The sequence below is a fragment of the Sminthopsis crassicaudata genome, chromosome 3, assembly GCF_048593235.1.
Source record: "Sminthopsis crassicaudata isolate SCR6 chromosome 3, ASM4859323v1, whole genome shotgun sequence".
In the NCBI taxonomy this organism is placed as follows: Eukaryota; Metazoa; Chordata; class Mammalia; order Dasyuromorphia; family Dasyuridae; genus Sminthopsis; species Sminthopsis crassicaudata.
The window spans coordinates 297,701,229-297,727,771 of record NC_133619.1 but is presented as its reverse complement, the minus strand read 5'-3'; the positions used below and the strand labels follow the sequence as shown (position 1 = coordinate 297,727,771).

At 31.5% G+C, this 26,543-nt stretch overlaps 1 protein-coding gene across 1 annotated transcript in view; it reads left to right on the top strand.

Moving 5' to 3' along the window:
* The window catches only part of CNKSR2 (connector enhancer of kinase suppressor of Ras 2), a 305,237-nt gene that overhangs the window by 168,810 nt on the left and 109,884 nt on the right, over nucleotides 1-26,543 (top strand). The window contains 3 exon segments of the mRNA XM_074300934.1: nucleotides 5,694-5,840; nucleotides 18,023-18,156; nucleotides 25,921-26,132. Of these exon segments, the coding sequence (XP_074157035.1) occupies nucleotides 5,694-5,840; nucleotides 18,023-18,156; nucleotides 25,921-26,132 (493 nt within the window).

The window sequence follows — 26,543 nt, the reverse complement described above, 5'->3', positions numbered from 1 at the left end:
AATTCTGCAAACCTTCAAAAACAGTCTTTTATGATACATTCTAGAATTTTATTGGAAAAAGAAATCAAGCTCATTTACTTCCCTTCCATAGTCTCTCAAAGATAAAGTGGCTTAATAATCACCTCTCTCAATTCTGGTCCTAGGGAATTGAAATCAACTTTTCCAGTCAGGTGCCTTCTTATTCTCTCCTTATTTATCTTGGATTTCAGCTCTCAAGTAACCATGTCTACTCTGATCAACTGTATGAACTAATGTCTTGAGTATCCAATAGTTATCCAAAAGCCAGGCTTTTATTTAACTTGGTTTAAGTCATAAATTCTCCTTGAAACCTGCCTTCTTTTCTCTTTTTAAAAGGATACTAAGGAAGAAGCCCTTTATCTGGAGTCAGGACATAAGTTCAGTCTCTAGCTCTACCATTTAACTATGATACTGAACAAGTAATTTAACTTTTATGGATCTCAGTTTCCACATTTGTAAAATCATTTAGTAGAACTAGAAAATTTCTAAGGTCTTTTCTAACAGTTATGCCTCTCACTCAGTTTCCCTGATTTTCATCAAATGACATTTAATGACTCGCTTCCTTCATATATTAATTCCCTTCTGGGGAATCATATGATCAATTATTAAATGTTTGCTGACTCCCTACCATGAGACTATTTTTTCTTTCTTTTATGTATCCTCAGCACTTAGAACAGTTCTAGACATATTATATAATTAAGACTTATCTAATACAATATGCTTAATAAATGTTTATTGACTACCTGCTTAACTAACTGATTAGATCTATAATTCTTAATTACTTTTTAGTTAAATACATTTTATCAATTTTAGACATTCTCTTTCCTTACTTTGTGAAGAAAAGTACATCAAATTTCCTGACCTAGTGCGACATTTTAAATTTTTTTTTTTCCTGAGGCAATTGAAATTAAGTGACGTGCCCAGGGTCATACAGCTAGAAAGTGTTGTGTCTGAGGCCAAATTTGAACTCAGGTCCTCCTGACTTCAGGGCTGATGCTTATCCACTGCACCACCTAGGTGCCCTAGCACAACATTTTTAGAGCTAGAAATGTAATATTCTTCTCCAGAATATAATGTTCTCTGGGAGCAGCTTTCTTGGGGGGCTTCTGGAGGCAGCCTTCGTTTTAGTTCAGTGTAATCACCCTGAATGCAGCCAGGTGTTAAAGTCCAAATCCTTTATTGTTTCCTTCAAAGTCTTTTCTCCTTCACTTGGGGCTCAGCTAGTTTTCTGGAGGCCTCCTGTACTCTTGGTTCTGAGAGCTTAAGCTGTCTTCTCTAGCTTGTGAATCTCCTTGAATCTTGGCTGAGGCTCAGAGCTTCTAGTGGGCTTCTTCTCTGACTTCTTAATGAACTGGACTCAATCCTAGTTGAGGCTCCTATCTTCTATATGCTCTCCTAAAGGTGTGAATCTTGTAGAACTCTAATAAGTACTAAGTACATTAGTGAACTAGAGAACTGTTAAGTACCACGCTAAATTAGATAACTGACTTAGCACCTTGTAAGAATCCTAACAATTTTTGACTAATGTATTTAGGTTCTTGGGATAGAAAGGTCCTAGATCTTGTTTATGTTTTGCTTGTTTAAATATTGTTTAGCCATTGGTAGTTATTCAAAGAAGGTTACAGAGAAAAATTAAATCTAATTATGATTTAATGTTTCTAGATACTCAAATTCATTGATTTCCTTAGAATTAAATAACCATTATCAGTGCTAATATTTTCAATAAGGCAATGCTAGAGGGAAAAAATTTAATGTCTAGAATAAATTTCATAGGAAATAATTGTTTTTAATCTCCATCTAAATAAATTGTTCTCTTAAACCAGCTGAGAAAAGGAGGTAAAGAATGTTGTATTTCCTATATTTCAAGTACACTTTTCTTATGATTCTACCAGCTGAAGTGATGATATTTACCTTAACTAAACTAGTGGCATGAGTGACTATAGAAGTTAAGGGAAGAAGCTGATGGCTTTCACTGTCTTTCTATCTACTATTTCTTCTCCCCTATACTTTTTACATGTATAATTATGTTTTTAAAATTACCTATTAGCCAGATTGTACAAGAAGACCCAAACAAAACAAGAATGAAAGATTTAAAAAAAAAAAAAGCATCAGTCTATATTCAGATAATTTCAGTTCTTTTTCTGGAGGCAAATAGTATAATTCATCAAGAGTCCTTTGGGATTATCTTGGATCATTGTATTATTGAGAATAACTAAGTTCTTCATCATACAGTAATTCGGTTACTGTGTATAAGTTTCTCCTGATTCTGCTTACTTTACTTTGTATCAGTTCATATAAGTTTTTCCAATTTTTTTTTCTGAAATCATCCTGCTTGTCATTTCTTATAGTACAAAAATATTTCACATAATCATATTCCATACCTTGTTTAGGGCTATTCCCTGATTGATGGGCATCCTCTCAATTGCTAATTCTTAGTCACCACAAAAAGAGATGCTATAAATACTTTGTACAAATAGTTCCTTTCCCCTCTTTTTTGATGTCTTTGGGATATAGACTAGCAGAGGTACTACTAGAACAGAGGATATGCACTGTTCTATAGTTCTTTGGAGATATTTCAAAATGACTTTCCAGAATGGCTAGATCAGTTCACAACTCTCCCAACATACTTTAGTGTCCTAGTTTTCCCATACCTTCTCCAACATGTACCATTTTTCTTTTTTGTCATATTACCCAGTCTGATAAGTATGAATATTTCAGAATTATTTTAATTTATGCTTCTTCATTCAATAGTAATTTAGCCCATTTTTTCATATGATTATAGTTTCCTTGTCTGAAAACTGCCTGTTTATATCCTTTTACCACTTATCAGTTGGGGATGATGTATTTTTAAAATAAATTTCACTCCATTCTATATATATTTGAGAAATTAAATCTTTATCAGAAATACTTGCTGGAAAAAAAAATTCCCCAGTTTTCTGCTTTCCTTTTAATTTTGGTTGCATTGGTATTATTTAAGAACTTTTTAATGCTATATAATCAAAGCTATTTTACATTTGTAATGCTCTTTATATTTTATTTGGTCCTAAATTCTTGTAATTTTTTGCTTAGGAATATTTTCCATTTCTTTCAGTTGAAATTAAATAGTTCATTTACTTCATCATCTGTGCTGGCTAAATAGCCTTCCTCAATAGAAAGGACAGATACTGGGACATAAATTCATGCTGTATTTTCTTCTTTCAGAGTGGAAATCATTTCTATGACATCCTGATTACCAAATGCATCAGTGTTTTTGCAAAGAATTCCTTCTTAAAGTATTATAAGGCTCCATCATTATTGATGATTTCATTTAATTCAGTTATCAAATGAGCTCTTATTTTGAAAATATTTTGGGAAAACCAAAAATCTTTTTGCAAACTTTTAATGGACTTATCTCCATAGAGCCTTGTATTTCCCAGATCTTCCCATTATTATTGTTATTGTTGTTGTTGTTGCTGTCATGTCAGTATTGTCTCATGACTCCATTTGATGTTTTCTTGGCAAACATACTGGAGTGATTTGCCATTTCCTTCTCCAGTTCATTTTACAGATAAGGAAACTGAGGCAAGCAGAGTTAAGTGATTACTCAGAGTCACATAGCCAGTAAGTGTCTGAGGCCAGATTTGGACTAATGAAGAGTCTTCCTGATTCCAAGTCCAGTGATCTAACACCTGTGCCTCTTACTTATTCCTATTTAGGATTTAAATTTAGACCTTGAACGAATCTTATTTTATAATTAAGGAAACTGAGACTCAGAAGTAATAGTATTTTTACATGGTCACACAACTAATAAGTGACAGAGATGGTGATTAAATCCACCTATTCTGATGTTAAACTTTCCTTTGGCCCTCCTTTTTTGGAATCCCAGCTCCTTGCTATCATTCTCTTTTTCTCCTGCCAATTTAGATGTAATTGGGATTTATAATTTTCTAAAGACATTCTTATATTTACATTTAATTCAATTACAAAATGTAATCCCGCTTTATCCCTTATCCCTTTATCAATTATCCTTTTCATATGTCTGTCTTTTAAGTGGATTCTAATCCGGAATCAAGTTACATCAATCAACAAATATTTATTAAGCACCTTTACATAAAAAGAAACTGATGAAAGCCTACTATAGACTCCCATCATCCCAAACTAACTCCTTCCTAAGTTTCTATCTCATCACAACTTCTTAATGACTGTACTATTTTTGTTGAGAGAAGCCAACTAACCTAAGAGGGATAATAGTCCTGCCTTATCTGCAACTAGCTAACAGAAATAATTTACTTCATTTCTTTTCCTGATGATTAAGAAGAAATTAAGCAGACTACTAAATATTTGTTTTTTAAGTTCTCTCAATTAAAACTAACTTGGGATCTAAAGTGCTTTTCAGAAGAAATTCTGACAAATGTGGTTATTTTTTTTTAAGGTGGAAAATTGTTTGTTTGTATGTTTTAATCTCTTTGCTAAGTGTAATGTTTTCAACAAACCAAGGTAATAAGAGAAAATGTGGCATCTGTTCACGACATTTCTTATGAAACTAGGTTCCAGGATTTTAGCTATTTGACACTATCATAAATCAATACATAAAACAAAATAATGGAAATAATGCTATCTATTATTTTCTAGAAAAGAAAAATGGATAATAAATGATATAATTTAGAAAAGCTAAAAGTTAATCCAGATTTAAGGGGATTTTTCAAGTACTTCGTTGTAATTAGATAATATGTTTAGGGATGGCATTCAAATAAGATAGCTTCATAAAACCTACATATTGTATCTGAAGTTTATAAACTCATTTGGCATACAGTTGAAATAGCTGTTGCTTGCAAGCAGCATTACCTTATCATTTTTTCTTTCAGTTTTATAGCCCAGTAAGTTTTCTTTTAATGGATCTTTCTTCCATACACCAGAATGAAGCCTTGGTATTTTTGATTCTAATTAATGGAGGTATAACATTAAAGCCATTTGCAAATAGAGACAAAAGAACCATATACAGTTAAAATAGAATGGGGGAGTCAGGGGCAAAAATAATGACTCAGTTTTTAAATTTAGGATGTTAATTTTTTTTTCCCTTACTATATAACTGCTTATAGTACTTGGTATAGTGGATAAAAGGCTAGTCTCAGAATCAGGAAGATATGGCTTCAAGTCCTGTCTCTGGCATATCCTAGGTGTGTGACTCTGAACAGGTTATTTAAGCTCTCAGTGCTCCATGTAACTCTCTCGCTCAAAGTTGGAGAACAGCTGCAATTGCACTGGTAGATGTTCCCATAAGGAATTCCCTATACTAATGACTAACAGATCTATGCTTCCACTGTCCCTTGCCTCAAAAAAAAAAGAGTACTTAATTTTAAGATGAAGCTCATGGTTTGGACTAGAGAGAAGAACACTCTCAATTGTGGCATTGCTTTCCATTGTAACTTAATGTGTTCCATACAGAATGTTTGTTGTAGCCTTTAGTCTTTTGTGGTAAATGTCTTTTGTATTACTTGGAAACAGGCCCTACTGGGATAACTTGGTTAATCAATTCAAAGATTCATTGTTGTTGTTGTTTCTTTGAGTTTAAAACCTAAAAATGTTTATGGTGGTACACCTATGATGTCATTTTTACTAATCTTATTAAAGGGGGAAAACATGGAATCTTGAATGCTGTACCTCAATTTTATTGTGATGATTTTGCTGGTTACCAGGTGGGGTGGCAGTTGAAAAATTTGGTGAATGCTCTACGAGAGGACCCGAGTGGTGTTATCTTAACTTTGAAAAAGCGACCTCAGAGCATGCTTACCTCAGCACCAGCTTTACTGAAAAATATGAGATGGAAGCCCCTTGCTCTGCAGGTAATGAAGCTTAATCATAAGTCATACACCATCATTGTAGCCATAGATTACCGCAGTGATGCTTCTTTATTATTGTGCCTCATCTCAGCAGCACATGGATAAACTTTGTACGCTTTGGGAAATTTGTTTGTGAAATGATTGCTTCACAGCTTGCCCTGCTAGGCTCAATTTTGGTCAAATTTGATAGGGTTATTACAATTAATTTCTAGTCTATAACTCTCCTCTCTTCCCTCCCACCTCTTCACCAATTAATTTATAGACATTTGAAGCATTATCCAGAGAACCACAGAATATCTCCTGTGGAAAGATGCATAAAACATGAAAATGTGTGTTTTCCTTTAGAGTTATGACATTTACTTTTGAAGATTTTATTTTTACATGCCACACACACACACATGCATGTGCACACATACAAAGTTTAGATACAGCTAACCCATAATTTAGAGTTATTTTTGAAAGTCACAAAAATATATCATAAAGAAAATGAATTTCATTTCAGTTATTAAAATATATTCAATTAAATAGTTTGAATTACCTTTTCTTTTACCATCTCCTTTAAGTAAAAGTAATAATAATATAAATAGGTAGATAAAACTAGTGTGCCTAAAATTTAGAAATCATTGCATTGGTATTTCAATATTTTATTTCACCAAGAACTATCATCACTATATATGAATCTGGCCATTGTTAAAATGTAATCATTAAGAAACATGTCTAGAGGATCATGAAAGTGTGCTATTGATTGATGAAAGATGAAAAATTCCCCTATTATGATTAGGACATAATCTTTAATTACATTGCAGGAGTATTTCTTTTTCTCTAATGAAATCTTCATTTTAAAAAGACTATTAATCTATCTGAAGATAGACTAGGTTTCGGGGGGGGGAAAATGAAGTGGCCCATAGAATACTATGCATTGTCCGGGATTAAAAAAGAAAAAAGAAAAAAAAAAGAAAAAGAAAGAAAGAAAGGAAGGGGAAAAAGTAAGATATGGAAATACCACTGCTGCCACTTCTGCTAAAAATTTTAACAAGTTTTACAACTGTCATTAATACCTTTTCTAATAGATAAACTTTCTACCATCTTTCAATATGAACAGTTTTATGCATCTTATGATGTCTTGCTGTTCATTGGATCAAAATTTAGCAGTATAATTGAATCAAATAAAAAAATCATTGAATTGTTTCCATAATAAGGTCTTTGAATTTCTAGATCTGTAGACTATCTGTTAACCAACAATAATGACTATATACATTATTTTTACTGTTTAAGTTAGGGTTTTTGCTAAACTACAAGATCAAAAATTTAAATGATTCACTGTACCAATTTTAGCATGTCAGAACTGGGCACTAGATGCTCTCCCATCATTTCATGGCATTCTATTTACTCACTGCATCATAAGTTGCTTTGTTCTTCCACCCTATTGTTTCCCATTGGCATAGCATACACGGAAGATCCTTCATCAGAGTCTAATGGGTGGGGGTCATAGATGAGATGAAAATGAAGGCCATTTTCTCTGAGATAGTCTTCATTTTCCATGAATTTGCAATGACATTGAATAATTCTTTTTAGCCCCTCATCTCTCATTTCAAACACCAAACAACCAGTTCCATGTTCTGTGCACATTATTCCAAAAGAATATCTTGACTAAAGATATTAATGATTTTTCCCCCTACTTTTAGAATGTGGCTACAAACACAAAATGAAGTGGAGAATTAAGGTAACTACAGTATCCAAATAAGAATCACTTTTGACTGAAGCAAAATAATTAAGGGAAGAGTATCTTCTTTAATTGAATAACTGCTCTAATTACCTCAATTTCTCAAGTATATTTTGTAGGAGTGCTGAGAAAACAGGAGAATGAGAACTTTGATAGAAAACTGCTTAAACCTATTCTTCATGCCAGAATTACCATAGAATAAGCCTTAAAATATTTTAGGCCTATTTCTAGACACCAACGAATCTGTACCATTAGCTTACTAATTGACTTTATTCTTGTGACCTTTTATTGTAGCTGTGTGTTATTTTCAGGGTAACATTTTTCACATGACTCTAAAAGACCCAGATAGCACTGAAATTTTAGGACCTATGCCCATAAATCATGTATAGATATTTTTGCAAATGTCTTATTTCTGTGGTGGAAAATAATATATAGAAAAAAGTCACAATTCAATCCTTTCTGTTATGAATGAATCTTTACATATAATGAAAATCTATTTTTGACCGAAGACTTCATAGTTGTGTGACGGATACCCTTATGAAGAGGTTGTGTGCTGGGAGATTTAAGGGGTAAGGAAAACTATTCCACTAGAAACATTTCCCCAGAGTCTATTGCAGAGTTCTCAGATTTATGCATGAGGTTTTGATTGATAAATGAAAAGAGAAGTGGCTGTTAAGGTAGAAGATGTGAGATCAAAATTAATCACTGACACTATTTGAATAATCTCAGGTAAGCAATAAAGTCCTTGAGTCTTAGTTTCCTCTAGTGAAATGGAATTATTGAACTAATTGGATTCTAAGGCGTTTTCCAACTCTACATCAATTAATAACCAAACATTTATTAAGTGACTACACTGTTCTAAGGACTGGGCATATAAAAAGAATCATTTGAATGCACATATTAGCAACTATCCATAGATTATCCATTCTTGTTTTCTAAACTCTGGAGACAACATGCAAACAAATAAATACAAAGCAAGCTATATAAAAACTAAATAGTAAATAATCAGCAAGGGAAAGAGACCAGAATTAAGAGGGCTTAAGAGAAGGCCTGGGAATGTTCCAGGCATGAGAGATCAGTCAGAGAAAAACACACAGCTGAGAAAAGTAATGTTTTTGGTGATCCTATGTTAGGAAAAAAGAAAATAGTATATGATTAGATCTGCTCTAAGATCTAATCTAAGTCTGTGAATAGCTTCACTCTTTAGTAGCAAAAAGGCTTTATGGTCATTCTCAGCCAAGGAATAAGTCCTAAAATTAATAACATAGAAGATGTGCAGAACAGGAATAGTTCTGAGATAATTTTCAAGATATTGCTTATGATGTTAATAGCTACAAGTATATAGATAGCTAGAACCCTCATCATTACTTAGATTTATAAGAACATGGAGTTCAGAATAGAAAAATTATCTTTGTTCCCTTTTTTGTTTCATTCTTATTATATTATTGTAAGTAGTTCACTGCCATAATTAATTAGTTCACTCATAAATGGGGGAGAGTACAAACACAATTCTTAACATCATTTCTTTCATTAATTTTCATTTTAATTATAGCAGATAACTAAGCTACCAGCCAAAGTTAATTTTCAAATTTAAGAATTCTAGTTGTAGTAAACTCAACAACATTTTGGCATGTTTATAGTCTAATAGAGGCAACAAATATATAGATAGTAGACCATGTAAAAGATAAATAGTAAATAATTAACATGGGAAAAGCCCCATAAATGAGAGAAATAAGAAAAGGCTTCCTCTGTTTATTTTTCAATTGTTACCCCCAAAAATGATCATTGTCTAGATATAAAATGTTAGCAATTATCCTAATATGTGTGTTCAAATGATTCTTTCAAATATATTTTATGCTGCAGAAACAATTGTTTGAATTTTAAAGGGAAATTATACTGCAAATTCAAATAAATTATAAATGAAGGTCATTCCCTTTATTTTAAACTAAAAATATAAAATCTGACTGTGCTAATAACAAGATTAAAGCTTCAATAAAAGCTTTGTTTTGTTTGTTTTTAGTTTTGCAACTATTGAAAATACTAGTGATTTCCAGAAAAAGTAGTGATAGACTTTGATTTGGGTTCCCTTTGAATTTCCAGTCATGAAGTGAGATAACTAATTAACAAGAGTAACTATTCAACCTCCTTAGCACTCCTCGTTTGAAGCAAGTTGTTATCTATGCATTTCTTGAAACTTGGAAGGCCTAAGATATATGTAGTTGTCTCAAAAGTTACATTTTAAGATGGAAAAAAGTCCAGCCTTCAAACAGCTCCTGGTTCCATGTTCAACAATACCAACGATTTTCCAATGATGTATTAAACAGGCCAAACTTCTTCTTTATGAGTTTGTCATTGTTGGTAGATATCTATGGTTCACTAGACTGTCATTCCATTTTTTACTTTGGAGTAAAAATCAGGGATAGATTGCATCTTCCATGTTGTGTTGACAAAAAGCATCTCCTGTGACTGCTTTATCTGGGGAATTGCATCAAATACTTAGAGGAAGAGTGGAAAAAAAGAGAACAGTATAACTTTTTACTGAGGCTCCTTGGAATCAGGGAGAAATCCTAATTCAATTGTCGATTAACAATAGGAGTACATCTTTAGATATAGGTATTTTAGAATGATTATCCAAAGATCACTTGAATTGATTCTTTATGTGACAAATGTCATTCAAGGATTGTGTGAGTGAATTAAATGGATACAGAATGATTTTCTGCAAAGGCAGAATGTTCCTTGAAAAGATTATTGGAACTTTTGTATTGTTTTTCATATGTAGTCAAAAAACTTCTCCTTAGGAAACATATCCCGAAATGATCATTGAAACTGATAAGAGATATGCAATTCAGTGTGCAGCTAGCTCTTTGACCCACAATTCTGCATAATGCATGGTCAAATTATGTTTTTTTATTTCACAAGCTTTTAAAATTTATAATAATCATACTGTATATCTTAATCTATATATACATTGTATTTACTTGTATGTTTTTTTATTGTGACTTTTGCCATAGATATCTATATATCTAAGTGCCAATTTTGCATGATAATAAAGTACCTTGAATAGGAGAAAGTGTTTTTCTTAAGTATGGGAAGGGAGGGAAAAATCCCTTTTAAGCAATGAAAAGAAAACAGCTTTACAATTCTAAGCCTATCAAATGGCATTGTTTTCCCAGAATAACTGATAATGTTAATTATATAAACAGTATGTATGTTAAAATAGACATTTTGCAGATGTTTATAATAATAATTTATTTTAATAAAACCAGCACAAAATGCTGGTTGAATGCATTAATGTTGATAAATTTTAATGTGTAATATCAGTAAATGATTTTTTTTGCAGGTAAAATAATTTGGGTTTATTATTTTGAATAGGAAAAAACATTATTGGCAGAGGTGAAGGCAGTATTATTGATAGAAGCAGGATAGGAGAATCAATGTTTAACCAAAAATGTAATTCTGCTTGACAGCAAAGCTAAAATGATTTCATTTTATATATATCCAGATTAGTAAATAGCTTCAGGCAGCTGTCACATCACATTGCATTAGTCCATTGTGCACTGTAATAAATGAAAAGACTCAAATACATTTGTGTGTTTTAATTGAAATTAGCAAAAGAATTGTGTAATTATGATTATGATTTAGAAAGTTACTCATGCCATCTTTTCTTGATAGCATAAATATGACATCCAAATTCAAAAGATTTTGCAGAACCACATTTGGCATACCCCTAAGACTAAAAGGTGTTAGATAAAGTAGATGAATATACATTCAAAGCAATATGGTACATTTAGTGAGAGTCAGGAGGGTTAATTATTTATGAACTGAGACTTGACCAAGGATTAACTGGAGTTTATGATTTAAAATTGTTGTGGTGATACATAAAGCATATGTGACTTTTTTTTCAACTGTGAAAACTGTAATATTCATATATATTTATAGGCATATATATTTGCGAAATAATAGATTTATATATAACTATAAATAAGTATTTGCTTATAGGTATACATAAGCACTATTTCTTGGTCAAACTCATAAATTTATGGTCCAAAAATATTCTGCATTATCCAAATCATTTTGCAGCAAATAAAAAATTTCTCATGTTCACAAATAAAATGATTCCTGTTGCACAATATGTAGACATAAGAGAAGCTATCAAATAACTTATGGAAGAATCACTCATTTATATTTTCTAGCATGTAAGTACTTTTTAGAATGTCTAGTCAAGCAGTAATAGGAGGGGAAAGGGATAGTATCTCCAATTTCCCAAATTAAAGATAATGGTTAGTACAAAGATTGAACATAAAATTAAAATTATTTCTAATGACCAAAGGCATTGAATTCTTTTGACTTTTAGAAAAAAATCTCAAGAATAAGTATCCATTCACAACTCAATAATCAGAACAATTTAATTTGTCAGAGTCATTTCTTTGGTTCAACTATTATAAGATGTCACATTTACATAAATATATAAATCTATATGTATATGTGTACATATGCATATATGTTTGTCTGTGTAGATACCTTTTGTGTGGCTGGAGAATAGTAATAAGTAATATTATCAGTAATAAAAAGAAGATGCTGGAAAAGTGGGAGATTTCAATTCATATGAGCCTATAGTGGCCCCAGAGTGATGGCCTGGGTTTCCAAATAGGTCTAAGATTTCTCTATCATTTTTCTATAAAAAAGCCCTCTGTTACTCTCTAAGGCCTCACCCAGTCCTTTTAATTGAAACCATGTCATGTGTAGTATAAATAAGATTACTGAAACAATGCTTTACGAATATTATTGTAAAACTTTGTTTCTAATCATAAGAATACATATTAGACAAACTAATAACTGGCAATATGGCAATTGCAGATACATACTAATAACTTATAATTGGGAGCAAAATAGGGTGAGACAAGGATTGGAGAAGAAAATACAAAGATACTCAATTTTACTTCAAGGTTCAAAATTACAAAGTGGAGGAAAGAAAATGAGTGGTCTTTGTGTCAACTATCTTCTCTTAGCTCTGACATCTTATTGGCCATTAATAAAAGCAATAGTAACTTTATTCCTTTATTATTCAGAATATATCAAAAAGGGTCGTCACTTTCATGGGAGGGGAAATGAAAATAAATACTAGCATGAGCTTTGTCCTATTTTGTGTTTCATTTTCTCTGTCCTTTCTTTTTTAGTAAAAAATAATTCACAATAATTCTATGACATTGCATTTTGTCAAATTTTTGTGCATTCTTTGGAAAGAAATAGTGTCTCATTTCCAGATGGCAGATCCCACCTCCATAGAGGATGCCTGAAGAATCCTTCAGCTTACATTCTATATCCATATTTCTCATTGTTTCAAGTTTGACTTCAACTAAAAGGGCAGGGCAGGACGTGAGGAGTAGAGTTGACTGGATCTAGATAGTTTCACCTCAATTGAACTCAGAAGAAACGGAAGCATCTTTCATTTGGGATTAATATTTTTTCTCTCAACAAATAAATTTATCAGATAACTGTTCTCAAGTAGTATAGAAGATATCAGAACTTGACAGAAATTGAATCTGCATTATTTTGAGGGATATAAGAATCCATAGTATTTGTAGAGAAGAAAGTTATAATAGTTCTTCCCAGATTCCACCACATGTCTCTATTGCATTATGCAATGAGAAATTAAGAAAGTAAAATCTGGAATGATTACAAGAACTAAGCTAGCTAAACTGAGAAAATATACTCCAGAACCAAATGTAAACCTACAGAAGCCATACGAGATTATAAAAGAGTCCTGAATTTTGGTACAGAGGCTTTATGTTTAAATCCAAGAGCTGCCATTAACTGCTGAGACCTTGTAGGCAATTCATCAAGACTCAGTCTCCTCATCTATAAAAAAAAAAAAAAAAAAAATGATATAAAAAATTAGATGACTTCTAAGGTCTTTTCTATCTCTAAATCTAAGATGTAAGTGAAATTTTTAAAAAATAAGAGGAAAAAAAAGTTTGTATCATATACTGAAAGAACAAATTAGCTTGCCTGAATATGATATGTATTCATTGTGTGGTTTTCCACAAAATAAAAAAAAAAAAAACATTGTAATTATGTGATATTATCAGTCACTTCAGCTAGAAAGCTTTTCCACCTAATCACTTCGATTAAGAACACACCATTCACTATATGTTCACTTTTGTTTTATTTTGTTTTTTGTTTGTTTATTTGCTTTGTTTTCAACTTACTTGTTTAAAGAAAATCTTGAATCATCAATATTTAAGCCATCTGGCTTTATTGTTTAAAATAAATTGTCTTTTGCATGCTTTTGATGATTTCATTTACTTCATCTTCATTACTTTTGCAACTTTTAAATTTTTAGAGAGATAATTGTACTTTCATTTATCAAATTATTCAGTCAACATTTTATATTGCTGTGTAACTTTTTTTCCTTTCCCACCAATCTGACCATATTTAATAGTACCTATTTCATATTTCATACTTCAACTCTTCCTTAACCAACTAAAACTAAGCTCAAAGGAGTTTGAGTCTTGAAAACAATGTTCTACTTGGTAGTATGTTGAAGTCTCCTTAACAAATATTAATATTTTAATTTGTAAAATATGAATTATTTCTGATAAAGCCACTATCTCTATGTATTTATTTATACAACTTCACAATGATGAAGTAATTAAGTATTGTCATGAATACCCATCAACTTTGGGGAATAATATTAAAATTTTGTACATGATCAGTTTACTAATCCCTTATATACATTGATTGAAGTACTCCATTATGTTAAAGTCCTAATTTTCTTAATCCATTTTATTTGCTTCAGGAGTATATGTTTAGATAAATATAAGTATGTACACCCACTCATATTATTGTATAAAATGGTGCAAATATATAATTTAAATCTCAGATGATTTTATTTGTTTTAAATAAAAGAATTAAGATCTTACATCTATTACTATACAAATCTATATCAAACCATAATTATATGGTGAAAAACATAGCCCAAAAAAATGGTAACTACTCTTTGTACTTTTTGGTTATTCTTTTCTCTTTACAAAATGTAAAGATGAATTATATATATACACACACATAGAAAACCAGTCCAATTTATTTGAGCAAATTAGTCAATTTAGTGAAATAATTGATCAGTTTATTCAAACAATTGAACTGACTCACTTTTCCCCATTGTTTTAATCAATTAATTCAGAAAATTGAACCAAGTGGTCAATTCAGTCAAAATAGTCAAATCAATGGTACATGTAGGAATTGCTGGAATTCCTAACTTACAAATATTGATAGACTACATTGAGTGATAGGGCTAGCAAGCTATCTACAATTTAACAAAACACATTAAAATAGTAATTTAGATGAACTGCAGTTTTGAACATGTCGGCAAAAAGTAATGTTTAATCATTTTGGGATGATCACACTATGTTCATGCTTAGAAAGAGCTCTTGATATTAATCTAAGGAGAGTAATTATTTCTCTGGTGTTCTCTCTTACACCTAATCTCGGTGTGTTTTAGAATCTTTCACACATGTAAATCATTATTTTTTTTAAAGTTACATTTTGGGACCCAGAAAGGAAATCTTAGACTTAAAATGGAATGGAAGGGGGGAAATGAGATCACAGAAAGTTAAATTTTTTTTAGATCTTAGCTTTAGAATTAATTAATTCCCAGTATCCTAAACATTTCGTTATTTTTCTGTTATCAAATATTTTTCTTGCCCCCACCTTCTCTTACAATCTGAAAAGAAAGAAAAGGAAGGAGTGAAGGAGGGAGGGAGGGAGGGAAGGAGGGAAGGAATGAAAGACAGAAGGAGGGAGGCAGAGAGGGAGGAAAGGAAGGAGGGAAGAAGGAAGGGAGGGAGGAAGAGAAGAAAAGGAGGAAGGAAGGAAAGAAGGGAGGGAGGAAGGAAGAACCATGTATAAACTTAAACACAACATGTAAAACAAATTCCTACATTGGCCACTTATAAAAAAAAAGAATAATTATACTTCTCATGTATTTCTTTTATTTTGTGTTTTGGGATCCCCATGATATATAATGAGGGTAGTATCTCAGCTGTTCCATCCTATAAATTTTAAATAAGAGTATTAAAAAGAACTTAAAGAACTTGGATCTTTTTTTGGATACCTTCAGGAAGTATCTCATAGCACCCTATTCTATAACATGGGAAGTACTAACCTGAATCCACTAAAGTGTTAGAAACAGAGTATTTTTTCTTCTACTTGTTAATTATATGCCCTTTTTGGTTTGAATGTGGATATGGAAGTGGGATATTAAAAATTATCAGTTACTGTATTTTCTTATTGAACTTCTCTTGGTAAATGTTAAAGCAGATGTGAAACCACAGTCATTTTAGTGTTCTTTGAGGTAGTTAATATGGAATATGTACCCATAGTTCAGGATTCATGAAGTTAAAATGGCTCAAGGCTATACTATAGTGGTGTGACTTGGCAATTTCATTTAGAATGAAGCATGTTCTATGAGGTAGACTTGGATCTTTAGGTTCCTTTCACAACTGCACATTCCACTTTGTCCAAAATGGGACCTCATTTCACATGATCCTGTTTCTAGCAGTTGTAGAAATATTATGTTGTCTTTCAAAGAAGAGTCCTGTTTTCATCAAATCCTCCCTATTTCACTTAATCCTTTCTGACTATTCCATAGATTCAAAAACTGCCTTCACTGCATACTTAAACATATAATGCCTAGATTTTGATGAATGTTACTCTGTATTTTATCCACAGGTATACTGTATAGCCAAAAAAGTGAGGAGAGAAAGAGAAAGACAGAAAGAAAAAGAGAAAGGGGGAGGGAGGGGACAAAGAGAGAGAAAGAGAAAAAGAAAGAGAGAGAGAGAGAGAGAGAGAGAGAGAGAGAGAGAAAGAAAGAGAGAGAGAGAGAGAGAGAGAGAGAGAGAGAGAGAGAGAGAGAGAGAGAATACCTTTGTGGGTATTTTTTTTTCTTATAATCATTTCACATAGATAGAAACTTCATCTTGTATTCATCAGGATTTGTGATTTCAGACTCCTCTTCAGACTGGCTGTGTAATGGAAAAGGATTCAAACAAAAACCAAATCATGACATAGGGATACTACCTAATGAATGAATGAATACCATATTTTACTTTGGAGTTGTGCCTAGTTGTTTAAATTACTTTTTCATCAGTGTGTAGTAATTCTTCCACATTCAAATGTAATTTGTAGATGTCTCTATGTTCAAGAAACATATTAATCTCTGCCGTAATTGTGAAAAATATTTTTCATCCAGATTGAAGTAAGAGTGAAGAGGCAATTAGCCTTTTGATCATAAGCTTTGTGGTTTGTTACATTGTTATTTTATAAATACTTATTTTAAAATTGAGGTAGCCAGGGCAGTTAATAGCAGACTGTGTGTGTAACTTTTATTTTAAATATAATTTTATAGGTATATAGAGTAATGGTAGATTTAGTAATCATTGCTACAAATTCTAAAATGGCTAGCATGTTAATAATAATGTTTTTATAGAATACTTTCTTAAATCACAGATTCATGTTTTCACCTACTTAACAGTCCTTCTAGAAAGTCAAGAATTATGAGAACCATTAGCTTCTTAACTTACATAAGAACTCAGCAATATCTTTATAAATTATTCCTTGAGGTCATACAAAACTTCCCTTCACTTATATAACAGACTGACTCTTTTACTGCTGTGGGTGCTGATAAGAAGAGAGAAATTCTTGGAAATGCAGCTAATTCGAGGCTATATTAAACTGTGATAAAAGTATCTGCTTTGGGAGATGAGTGATATACATCACACTGATGCCATAACTTCAAAGCCAGACCATAAATTGACCTTGAAGTGCATGGTAGTTGATAACAACATCCAAATAATAAAGACAAATTTTCTCAGCCTTGCAACCAATAATATTTGCAGTGGTTTTCAAGGATTTATTTGATCCTCAACATTTGATCTAACTACAGTGTTTTGTCTCTTTCAAAAACACAAATGAAATTTGCTTTTTTCTGATCCATTAATCCACATGTGTTTGAGCTTGAAATCATGTTATGGGGTTTTTTTTGTTTGTTTGTTTTTTGTTTTTTTGTTTTTTGAAAATTTCTTTTCTTTCCAAAGGATGAGAGGAACTGGAAGAGACTCAATTAATTACCACTTTCTGTGGAATAAAGAAATTTTGTATGTATGTTATTGCTACCTTCTAAATAATCAGTCCCATTCTGATGCCAAAGGAAGAATAAAAGAAGGAAAATCCATTCCTATAAATGTTAAGAGCTCCAAAGAATTTGGGTAATCTAAGTAACATGAATTTTTTTCAGCCAATTCTACAGGATAAAAGTAACTAATTTTTTTTCTTTGTGAATGCCAAACTAATGTTCTATTTAAAAGTGGACACAGTAGATGATATTAAAATTATAACCATTTTGTTGTTGTTGTGTGTTGTTGTTGTGTGTGTATGTATTTTCTTTTTTCATTTTAACCAGCCTCTTATACCTAGAAGTCCCACAAGCAGCGTTGCCACGCCTTCCAGCACCATCAGCACACCTACTAAAAGAGACAGCTCTGCTCTTCAAGACCTCTACATACCCCCTCCTCCAGCAGAACCCTACATCCCCAGGTACTGAGATGCTGTGCTTTGTTATATGGCCTCTGATTCACAGTAGCTACTTGGAAACAAGCACAAGTCTGTGCTAGGGTTCTTTTCTTTGAATGATTTTTTCCCTTCATCCCACTCATGATATTGAGACATGATATTGTATCTGTTTCTGTAACAAAATAATAATAATCTATGTTCCATGACCAGAATGCTCCAGCCTCCCAAATTATTTTGAAAGTTTTTTTTAATGTGGTAGAGAACATTTATTACTTCATGTATACTTATAAAAAAGAGATTATGAGACATAAGTATTAGAATTTTCTAACCTTTGCACATCTAACATGTCTATTTTTATTGCCTTTTTGAAAGGTGGAAAGACATTAAACAAAGTGATTTTAGAGCACAACAGCATTGATTTTTAAATGTATTTTCTAAATTGACAGGCCTTTCCTCTATTTCACTTCCAGACTCCTGCTTGAAATTCCCGACATGTCTGGAAATAAAGCTTTTCTGCTGTGATTCATTCTGTCCTGAAGCATTCTGATGTTCAAACTGGTGAAATGCTGCAGTGCAGAAAACACAGAAAGGACTTAACACTGAATGTGAACAATTGAGAGCAGTTGAAAGAATTAGCTTCCATTTTAAAAATTAACTGTATAGCACCTCAAAAACTCCATCAGACTTTATCCATTTCTGGGGTAAAAAATGTTAAATAATGCAAAGATAAAGACAAATTCTTAATCTACATAATTGTGCCTTGTACATATCTCCATCCTGTCCAAAATATAAATGTTTCCAGCATATATAGTTGAAATCCCATTTAGTAAATTAAGTCTCTGCATTCTTTGACTTGCCATACTTGTATACATTAGAGATTTTTATATGTGTATATGTTAACAATGAATTCTATAAGTGACTATAATATTTTTGTATTATAATCTTCACGTTTTAAATTAAATAGTCATTTATTATTATAATATTCTCTCTAAATTCACCTAGTAGTGAGATTCCATTATATCTGGAAGACATTTTAATTATTTATTTTTAATATTAAACATGGGCATTAGTGACTTGGGAATTGAACAATATTAACTAATAATTAAACAGATTAACTTATTAGTTTTCTTCACAAGATCATTGAATCTGAATATGGGAATAAATCTTAGTGGCAATTATCTTAGATCATACCTATACGTAGTACCCAGTCATCTAAACTTCCTTTGGAGACTTTCATTAAGAGGAATCAAGCCATTACCTCTTGAGTCAGACTATTCCATTTTTGGATAGCTCTAATAATTAGAAAAACTTTCCTTATATGTAGACCAAATTTAGCTCTCTGTACCTTCTAGTCAAATATCTCTTCTGCACTGCAACATTACAAATATTGGAATATAGCTATTAGTCCCACCCTCATCTATTTATATTTTTATTTCTTCTGACAAAACATTTCTACATCCCATTATCCAACTTGCATACATCATAGTCTCTAGTCCTCTATACTCCTGCTTGTCATTATCTTTTTTTTAAATGTGTCACCCAAAGCAGAACATTCTGGTTGCAATCTGAATTGGGACTGTGCTTTCCTATATCTAGGCAATGATTTTCTAATGTAAACTTAAATTACTTTATAATTTTTGCTATTATGTCTCACTATTAAGTCACATTGAGGTAGGAGAATCATTACAGGATCTTTTTCATGTGAACCTAAGTATTCTCTTTACCTAAAATTATAACTTAATATTTACTTATGTTGAATTTCATCTTATTATATTCTATCCTGTCATTCTATCCTATAAAAGTCATTTTTTGGCTCCTATCTTAGAAAGAGTCAATTTTATTCTACTCCTTCCTATCATCTATGTATTAAGCACCTTTTATTCATTTCTGTGATAAAAATGTTTAATAATGGAAAGATAAGAACAAATTCTTAATCTACATAATTACACAACTCTCCATCCTGTCCAAAAGAATAACATGTAACACTTATTGGGTTCTTTGCTGAAATCTAGGTAATCTTTATATAATATTTCTCTGATTTATACTCAAATAAATTGTCTAAAAAGTTGTCTGGCATTATCTTTTCATCATAAAGCTATCCTGGCTCTTAGTGATCATCATTTCCCTTTATTAATATTTTCAAACTATCAGTTTGATATGTTTTACAATTCTCTGAATAATCAAAGTCAAGTTCATTATATGTAATTTGAAGAATTTGTTCCCTTCTCTGTTTTTTCTTGAAAATTGGGAATTTGACTTTCTTAGGTGCCATGGTACTTTTTCCATTATCCATGATTTTTCAGAAATCATTGAAGAAACCCAGCAATAATTCTCTAAGACCTTATGGTATCCTAAGGTATAATTCTTCTGAACCTGAGTAGAACTCATCACTAACAGCCACGTGGCTTCATCTTCCTATTAACACTATGTTTATTCTGTCCTTTCCAATCCAAAAAAGATCAAAATCCTTTTGACTTCTCTTTGACCTGTATCATCTACCCACTAATCAGTAGCTCTGTTACTACTTCAATTTCCCTTTTTTAAAATTAATTTAATAGCTTACTAAAAATTACCTCCAAATCTAACTTAATAAAACTTTCCTTTTTGTCCAAAGCATTCTTCACCAAACTCAGCTCATACTAAACATTAGCGCTTATTATGCTTGTAATACAATGCCACACTTTTTATGTACCCATTACTCATTATGTTTATCAATTAATTTCATCTGTTTTCACAGTGCTCTTTTTCAACTGCTGTCCCTTTCCTTTCCAATTGAAATTACTTTTATTTTCATATTACAATTTCTTGAGCATCATATTTTAAAGAAGACTCCCTCTATAGAATTTTAGTTGGTAAGATATCAAGTATCCATTCTCAGAAATTCTTTTAAATTTGGTGTCCAAAAATCTAAGATAAGTGTTAAACTCTTCTTAACTTTTTTCTTTTTTTCTCCTGAATTCTAAAATTAAGCTATCATGTTCTCCTTAAGTTCTTAATTTTTTCTGCTTCAGCAGCCAGTTTCTCATTGTTAGTAAGCTCAAGTTCAAAATAAAATTTCCCCTTCTTCTTTTGTCTGTCTTTGAAAGGATAAAATATCATTGAGGCAAGCTAAGAATACACTCATTATTCTGCTTTTGATGGAGAAGAGCTCCAGCTGTGCATAACATCAATGTCTCTCATCATTATTATATATTGTCTACATTCTAGACTTGTATTCTGTTTTCTGCAATCATACACAAATGTACACACATACATACATACATGTATGTATAATCATACATACATACAAATATGTTTTCCTTCATGGGAACTGTAAGATATTATAATGAAAATATTATTTCTATTTCTCCTTCCACTGATCGTAACCCTTTCTGCCATATTCCTCCTTCAAATTCATGCATTTCCTCACATGAGCATAACTTCCTAAGGTGCAATACTACTCTATAAGCACCACTTCTTTATTCTGTTCTCCTGGAATAAGAGTATATCTTCCAGTATCACATTATTGGGATGAGTTCTGTCTCACTATGTCTTAGTGATGAGTGTAAAGTTAAATTTACTTCCTTGCATTTGGATCTTGAGTTTATATAATTTATTATCCATATTTGGAGAATTTCCATATAAATTTCTGAAGTCATTGATACTATTCCTGCTTCTATTTAGAATTTATTTCTTCTTTAAAAGTGTGACTGTTTCTACTGTCATTCTCCTAAATATTATAGTGACTTCGTGCTATAGTATAGTATAGTTTTGCCAGCTGCACATGCTCAGTTTTCTCAGTTTTGTTTTTTTAGTTTTCTCTCTCTAGTTAAGATTTGCAAGATTTCATATATATATGTATATATTACATATATAGATATACAATTTCATTTTGAAGTCAAGTGCAGATGAACGTTTACCCATTTGAAACATTAGTTTCATTTTTGTTTCATGAAAAGGCATTAGATGTCATTCACTAAAATATCATACAGTAGAATGTTGTACAATAAGGAATAATGAAAGTATATGATTCAGATATGAAATGGGTTATCTTTTCTTCTTTGTTTTCCTTAATTTTAACTGAAACTAGGAATGCCAGTTTACAAAGCCATCTTCTCCAGATGAATAATTCTAACAGATTAAGTAATCACAACTAAAATAAATGTGTTAAAAAAAAAAAAAGTCAATCCCTTTCTAAAGTGACAGAATTTTTCCCATTTTGCCTCTTCTTCCCAAGTTAAAAGAGTCTTCTGTAAAACCAGCATATTTTCTTATTCAATAGAAGATATTTCTAACCCAGGAAAACATGAATTTAAATCACTATATTGTATGAATGTGGTGAAGCTATAAATGAGAATGAGATAGCATTCATAGTGAGAGTACAATGAGAGAAAGTTCTCATGAAAAATATCAAGAACTAGCCAGGGTGATCATATGGATCCATACACTAGTAGAATTATTTCAAAGTAACAGATATTTCTCCAAAATGGAAAATTCACCATCTTTGAAAGAATATAAAACATCTTAAATTCAATTTAAATGAAATTAAAGTTATAGCCCTAGGTAAAAATGATTGGAAAAAATACATTTAATACAGGTTAGGTAAAATAATTTTGGTGTAACTTCTGTGCTTCTGATATATTTATCCCAGGAAAAGAAGAAAACTACATGTGTGTTGCTCAGGTTTCTTTAAAATGGCAAACATTTGGTTCATTCATGATGAACTAGGCTACAAAGCATATTTCTAGAATCATAAAATGCAAATTTCCAGTCTATTTTTGCTTCATATTTACATGAAAATTCATGTAAGCATAATAATATAATGCATGATTTTAAACATTGCCAGATTTCTCTTCTGTGATACAACTTGAAATATGCGCAATTCAGATTTGGACAACTGTGAAATTTAATTACCGTTGTCTTATTTCTACTGTTTCTATTGTTAAATGGTAATGAAGTAGAACTAGAATACTGTTGTCACTAATACATTAAAAAAGTGAAGATCAAGAGAATAACTGAAGTGATATTGTTATCATGGTTTTCCCTTACCCAACTGGATAGAAGAAAAATGGGAGGCATTCAGAAAGCAGATAACAACCTTGCAATTTAATTGACAACTAAGGTTCCCTGACGATCTGAGCTTCTTCCTGTTTTACTTTTTTTGTAGTTTTTCTACTCTCTTTGAATCAATTTATGATGAGCCATCTCAAGTTGGAAACCACCTTGGTTCATGGTCTTCCTTCTTATTAGACAGGTAGTAGACCATAATTATTTGATTTTTCCACATAATGTGGCTATAGTATAAAGATGGTATGAATATATCTTAATTCAGCTATGTCTGTAGGGATTTTAAAGCCTAAATTTAAAATTTAAAAGTGAGAAGGGACCTAAAAGGTTAAATAATCTTGGATAAGCCTGAATTGTAGAGGAGGAATTCTAACTCCCTTTACAGTATCTTCTCCCGAAAATTTTTCATAAAGCTAATCCCTTCTCAAAAACCTTTAATGATGAGACCTCATCATAGACCATTCCATGGACTTCTCTAATTACAAAATTCTTCCCTATATTGAACTGAAATCTTATCTGAATTATCCCCTGATTGGTCTTAGTTATGTCCCCTAGAATCCAGAAAAAATGAGTCTAACTATTTTTTGTATGTGAAAATCTTTCAAATATATGAAATAGCATGTCTTCCCTATGCCTATTCCAATTTCTATCAGCTTACCTTTATATGCCATACTTTCAAATTCTTTCTCTATCATAGTCACCCTTTTCTGAATCAATTCCACCTTTTTTATAAGTCAATAATATTGATAATAAAAATTGATTGTGATACTTGAGATGTAGTATGACCAAGGAAAAGTACAGTGGGACCATCAATTCACTTCTCTTGCTATTAAAATTAGACTTGTGGTTTTTGATTCAAACTTTATAATACAGAATGTCATCTTATTCTTATATCATTTGTTCATGTCAGTGTTTGGGATCCATTATTTAAAGAATCATGAAGAAAAAACTATAACTGATATTGGACAAGGAATAAATATATTTTCATCTATAATCCATATGTTCCTAAAAGTATATCTCTCTGCTATTTTTATCCATTGTCTCTTGTTCTAACCACTGGAACAAAGTACCACAAATATTATTCATCTTCATTGTAATATCACCTTAGATACTAGAAGATATCCATCATGTTATTTCCTACTGTCCATACCTACTTCCAGTCTTCTCTCCTCCATACTAAATACTTCTAGTTCACTTAGATAATGCATAATTTCAAGTTCTCTCACTATCTTTCCCACCATTTTCTGGATGTATTTCATTTTGCCAATGTTTATTCCCTAAAATGTAGTGTCCAGAACTGCTACAAATATAGTCAAACTAAGGAAGACCAAGCAGCTTAAAATAATCAGCTGCCCTCATTCTGGACACTATGCATTTTAATGTATCCTAGAATAGCATCAAATTTTTGTCTGGAATATTTTATCTTAATTATTATCTTATCTATAGGCCCCCTTTCCTAGACTTATAAAATTGTTTTTTTTTTAAAAAAAAACATTAGAATTTTATAGTTATCTCTATTAACTTTCATCTTAGTATCTTCCACTCGTTTTTCTAATATATTGAGATCTTTGAGCATCCTGATTTTGTCATTCACCACATCAGTTATCCTTTCCAGATTTTTGTCATCTATTAACTTGATAAACATAGCACTTCCACCTTCACCTAAGACAATGGTAAAACTATAGAATAGCACAGGACTAAAGATGGAACTCTACACTGATCCTCTGGTTTTTTTCCTTCTATACTGACATTCTCATTCAATATTAATTTCAAATCTACATAACAATATTATCATCCAGTCTATATCTCTCCATTTTATGCACAAGGAAACATGAGATTCTTGGTCAAATGACTTTCTAAAATCTATGTCTGTCATTCCTTTAATATGCTTTCTAATAACCCTGTCAAAAAAAGATAATGAGGTTATTTGGCTCAATGTGATGAACAATTCCCTTTCAAAATGCTTCACAAATCACCATTTTGATAAAATATTTTAGAACTCTGCCATAAATCAAACCTTTCTAATTTAACCAACTGAAACTTGGAGGGACCCACTTTCTTTCCCTTTCAATAACTAGAACATTTTTCCTTTTCCACTTCTGTGTCCCTTCTCTCATTTTCTATTGTTTTGTTTTTCAAAGAGGGGCACACAGTTAATACTAAACAAATTTAGGTGGTACCTTATTTAGTGAATTTCCCAATCACATGATCCTTTGATTTAGTTGTTCATATGGTTTTGGAATTTTTAAATAAAATAATAGAAATATAAGTGGGACTGAATCTGGGTCAAAATTGGCAGAACTATAGAATTACATTGAAAGATTTTGAAGTTGTGCTAATACTGATTTTAAAGTTTCTTTTTAATTTCTTGATCATAATAGTGCATTCTTATTCCTAAAAATATTATTTGCTGTGTATAGAGGAAAAACATAGAAGCAGGCATGATAAGACCTGAGTTCCAATTCCAGTTCAAGTACCTTCTAACAGAAATTGAAATAAATTATTTTACTTCTCTAAGCTTCAGATTCCTTCACCTTAAAATGACTATAATACTTTCCCTATCTACTTCATAGGGTTGTTCTGACTTTTAGAGCATATATATAAAAAGATTTTGAAAATTGTGAAGCTCTGTATAAATGAAAGATGTTTTATTATTATTTCTTTTTCTCTCAACTCCTTTCACCTTCTTTTTGCTCTTTTTTTTCCAAAATTCCTTTTCATTCTGCCTCCTTCCCATCCCAGAGATGAAAAAGGAAATCTTCCCTGTGATGATCTCAGTAGGCACCTAGTGGGCAAGCCAGTGCATAAGGGATCCGAATCTCCAAATTCATTTCTTGACCAGGAATATCGGAAGAGATTCAATGTGGTGGAAGAAGATGCAGTTTTATATTGTTATGAATATGATAAAGGAAGATCAAGTAGTCAAGGAAGAAGAGAAAGTACTCCAACTTATGGTAATTTTTAAAGCTTCTCTCTAAATTTTGGTAGACATGTTTTAGCTGGTATTCATCTCAGACTCAATGAAAACATTGATTTTGGAGGTTTGAACAACTGTTGAGAGATAGCTTATCCATTTTAATACAACTGTTATGCTGTTGATTTTATTTTCCTTTGTCAGGCATCATTTATTCTACCAAGTGAGCAACATGAGCTGTAAATGAAATGATGAGTTAATCATAATAGTTCCTAAAAGCACCCATTTTCCATCATTAGAAATATGTGTAAATAGAAATAAGGTGCTTAACCTAGAATTTACTCTACATCTTAAAGCATTTTCTGGTATAAGGAGGTCCAAAATCAGAGCAATTTAAACTTTGATCTGTTCTGAATTCTTTTTTTTTTAAGGAACCCATTAAATATACAAA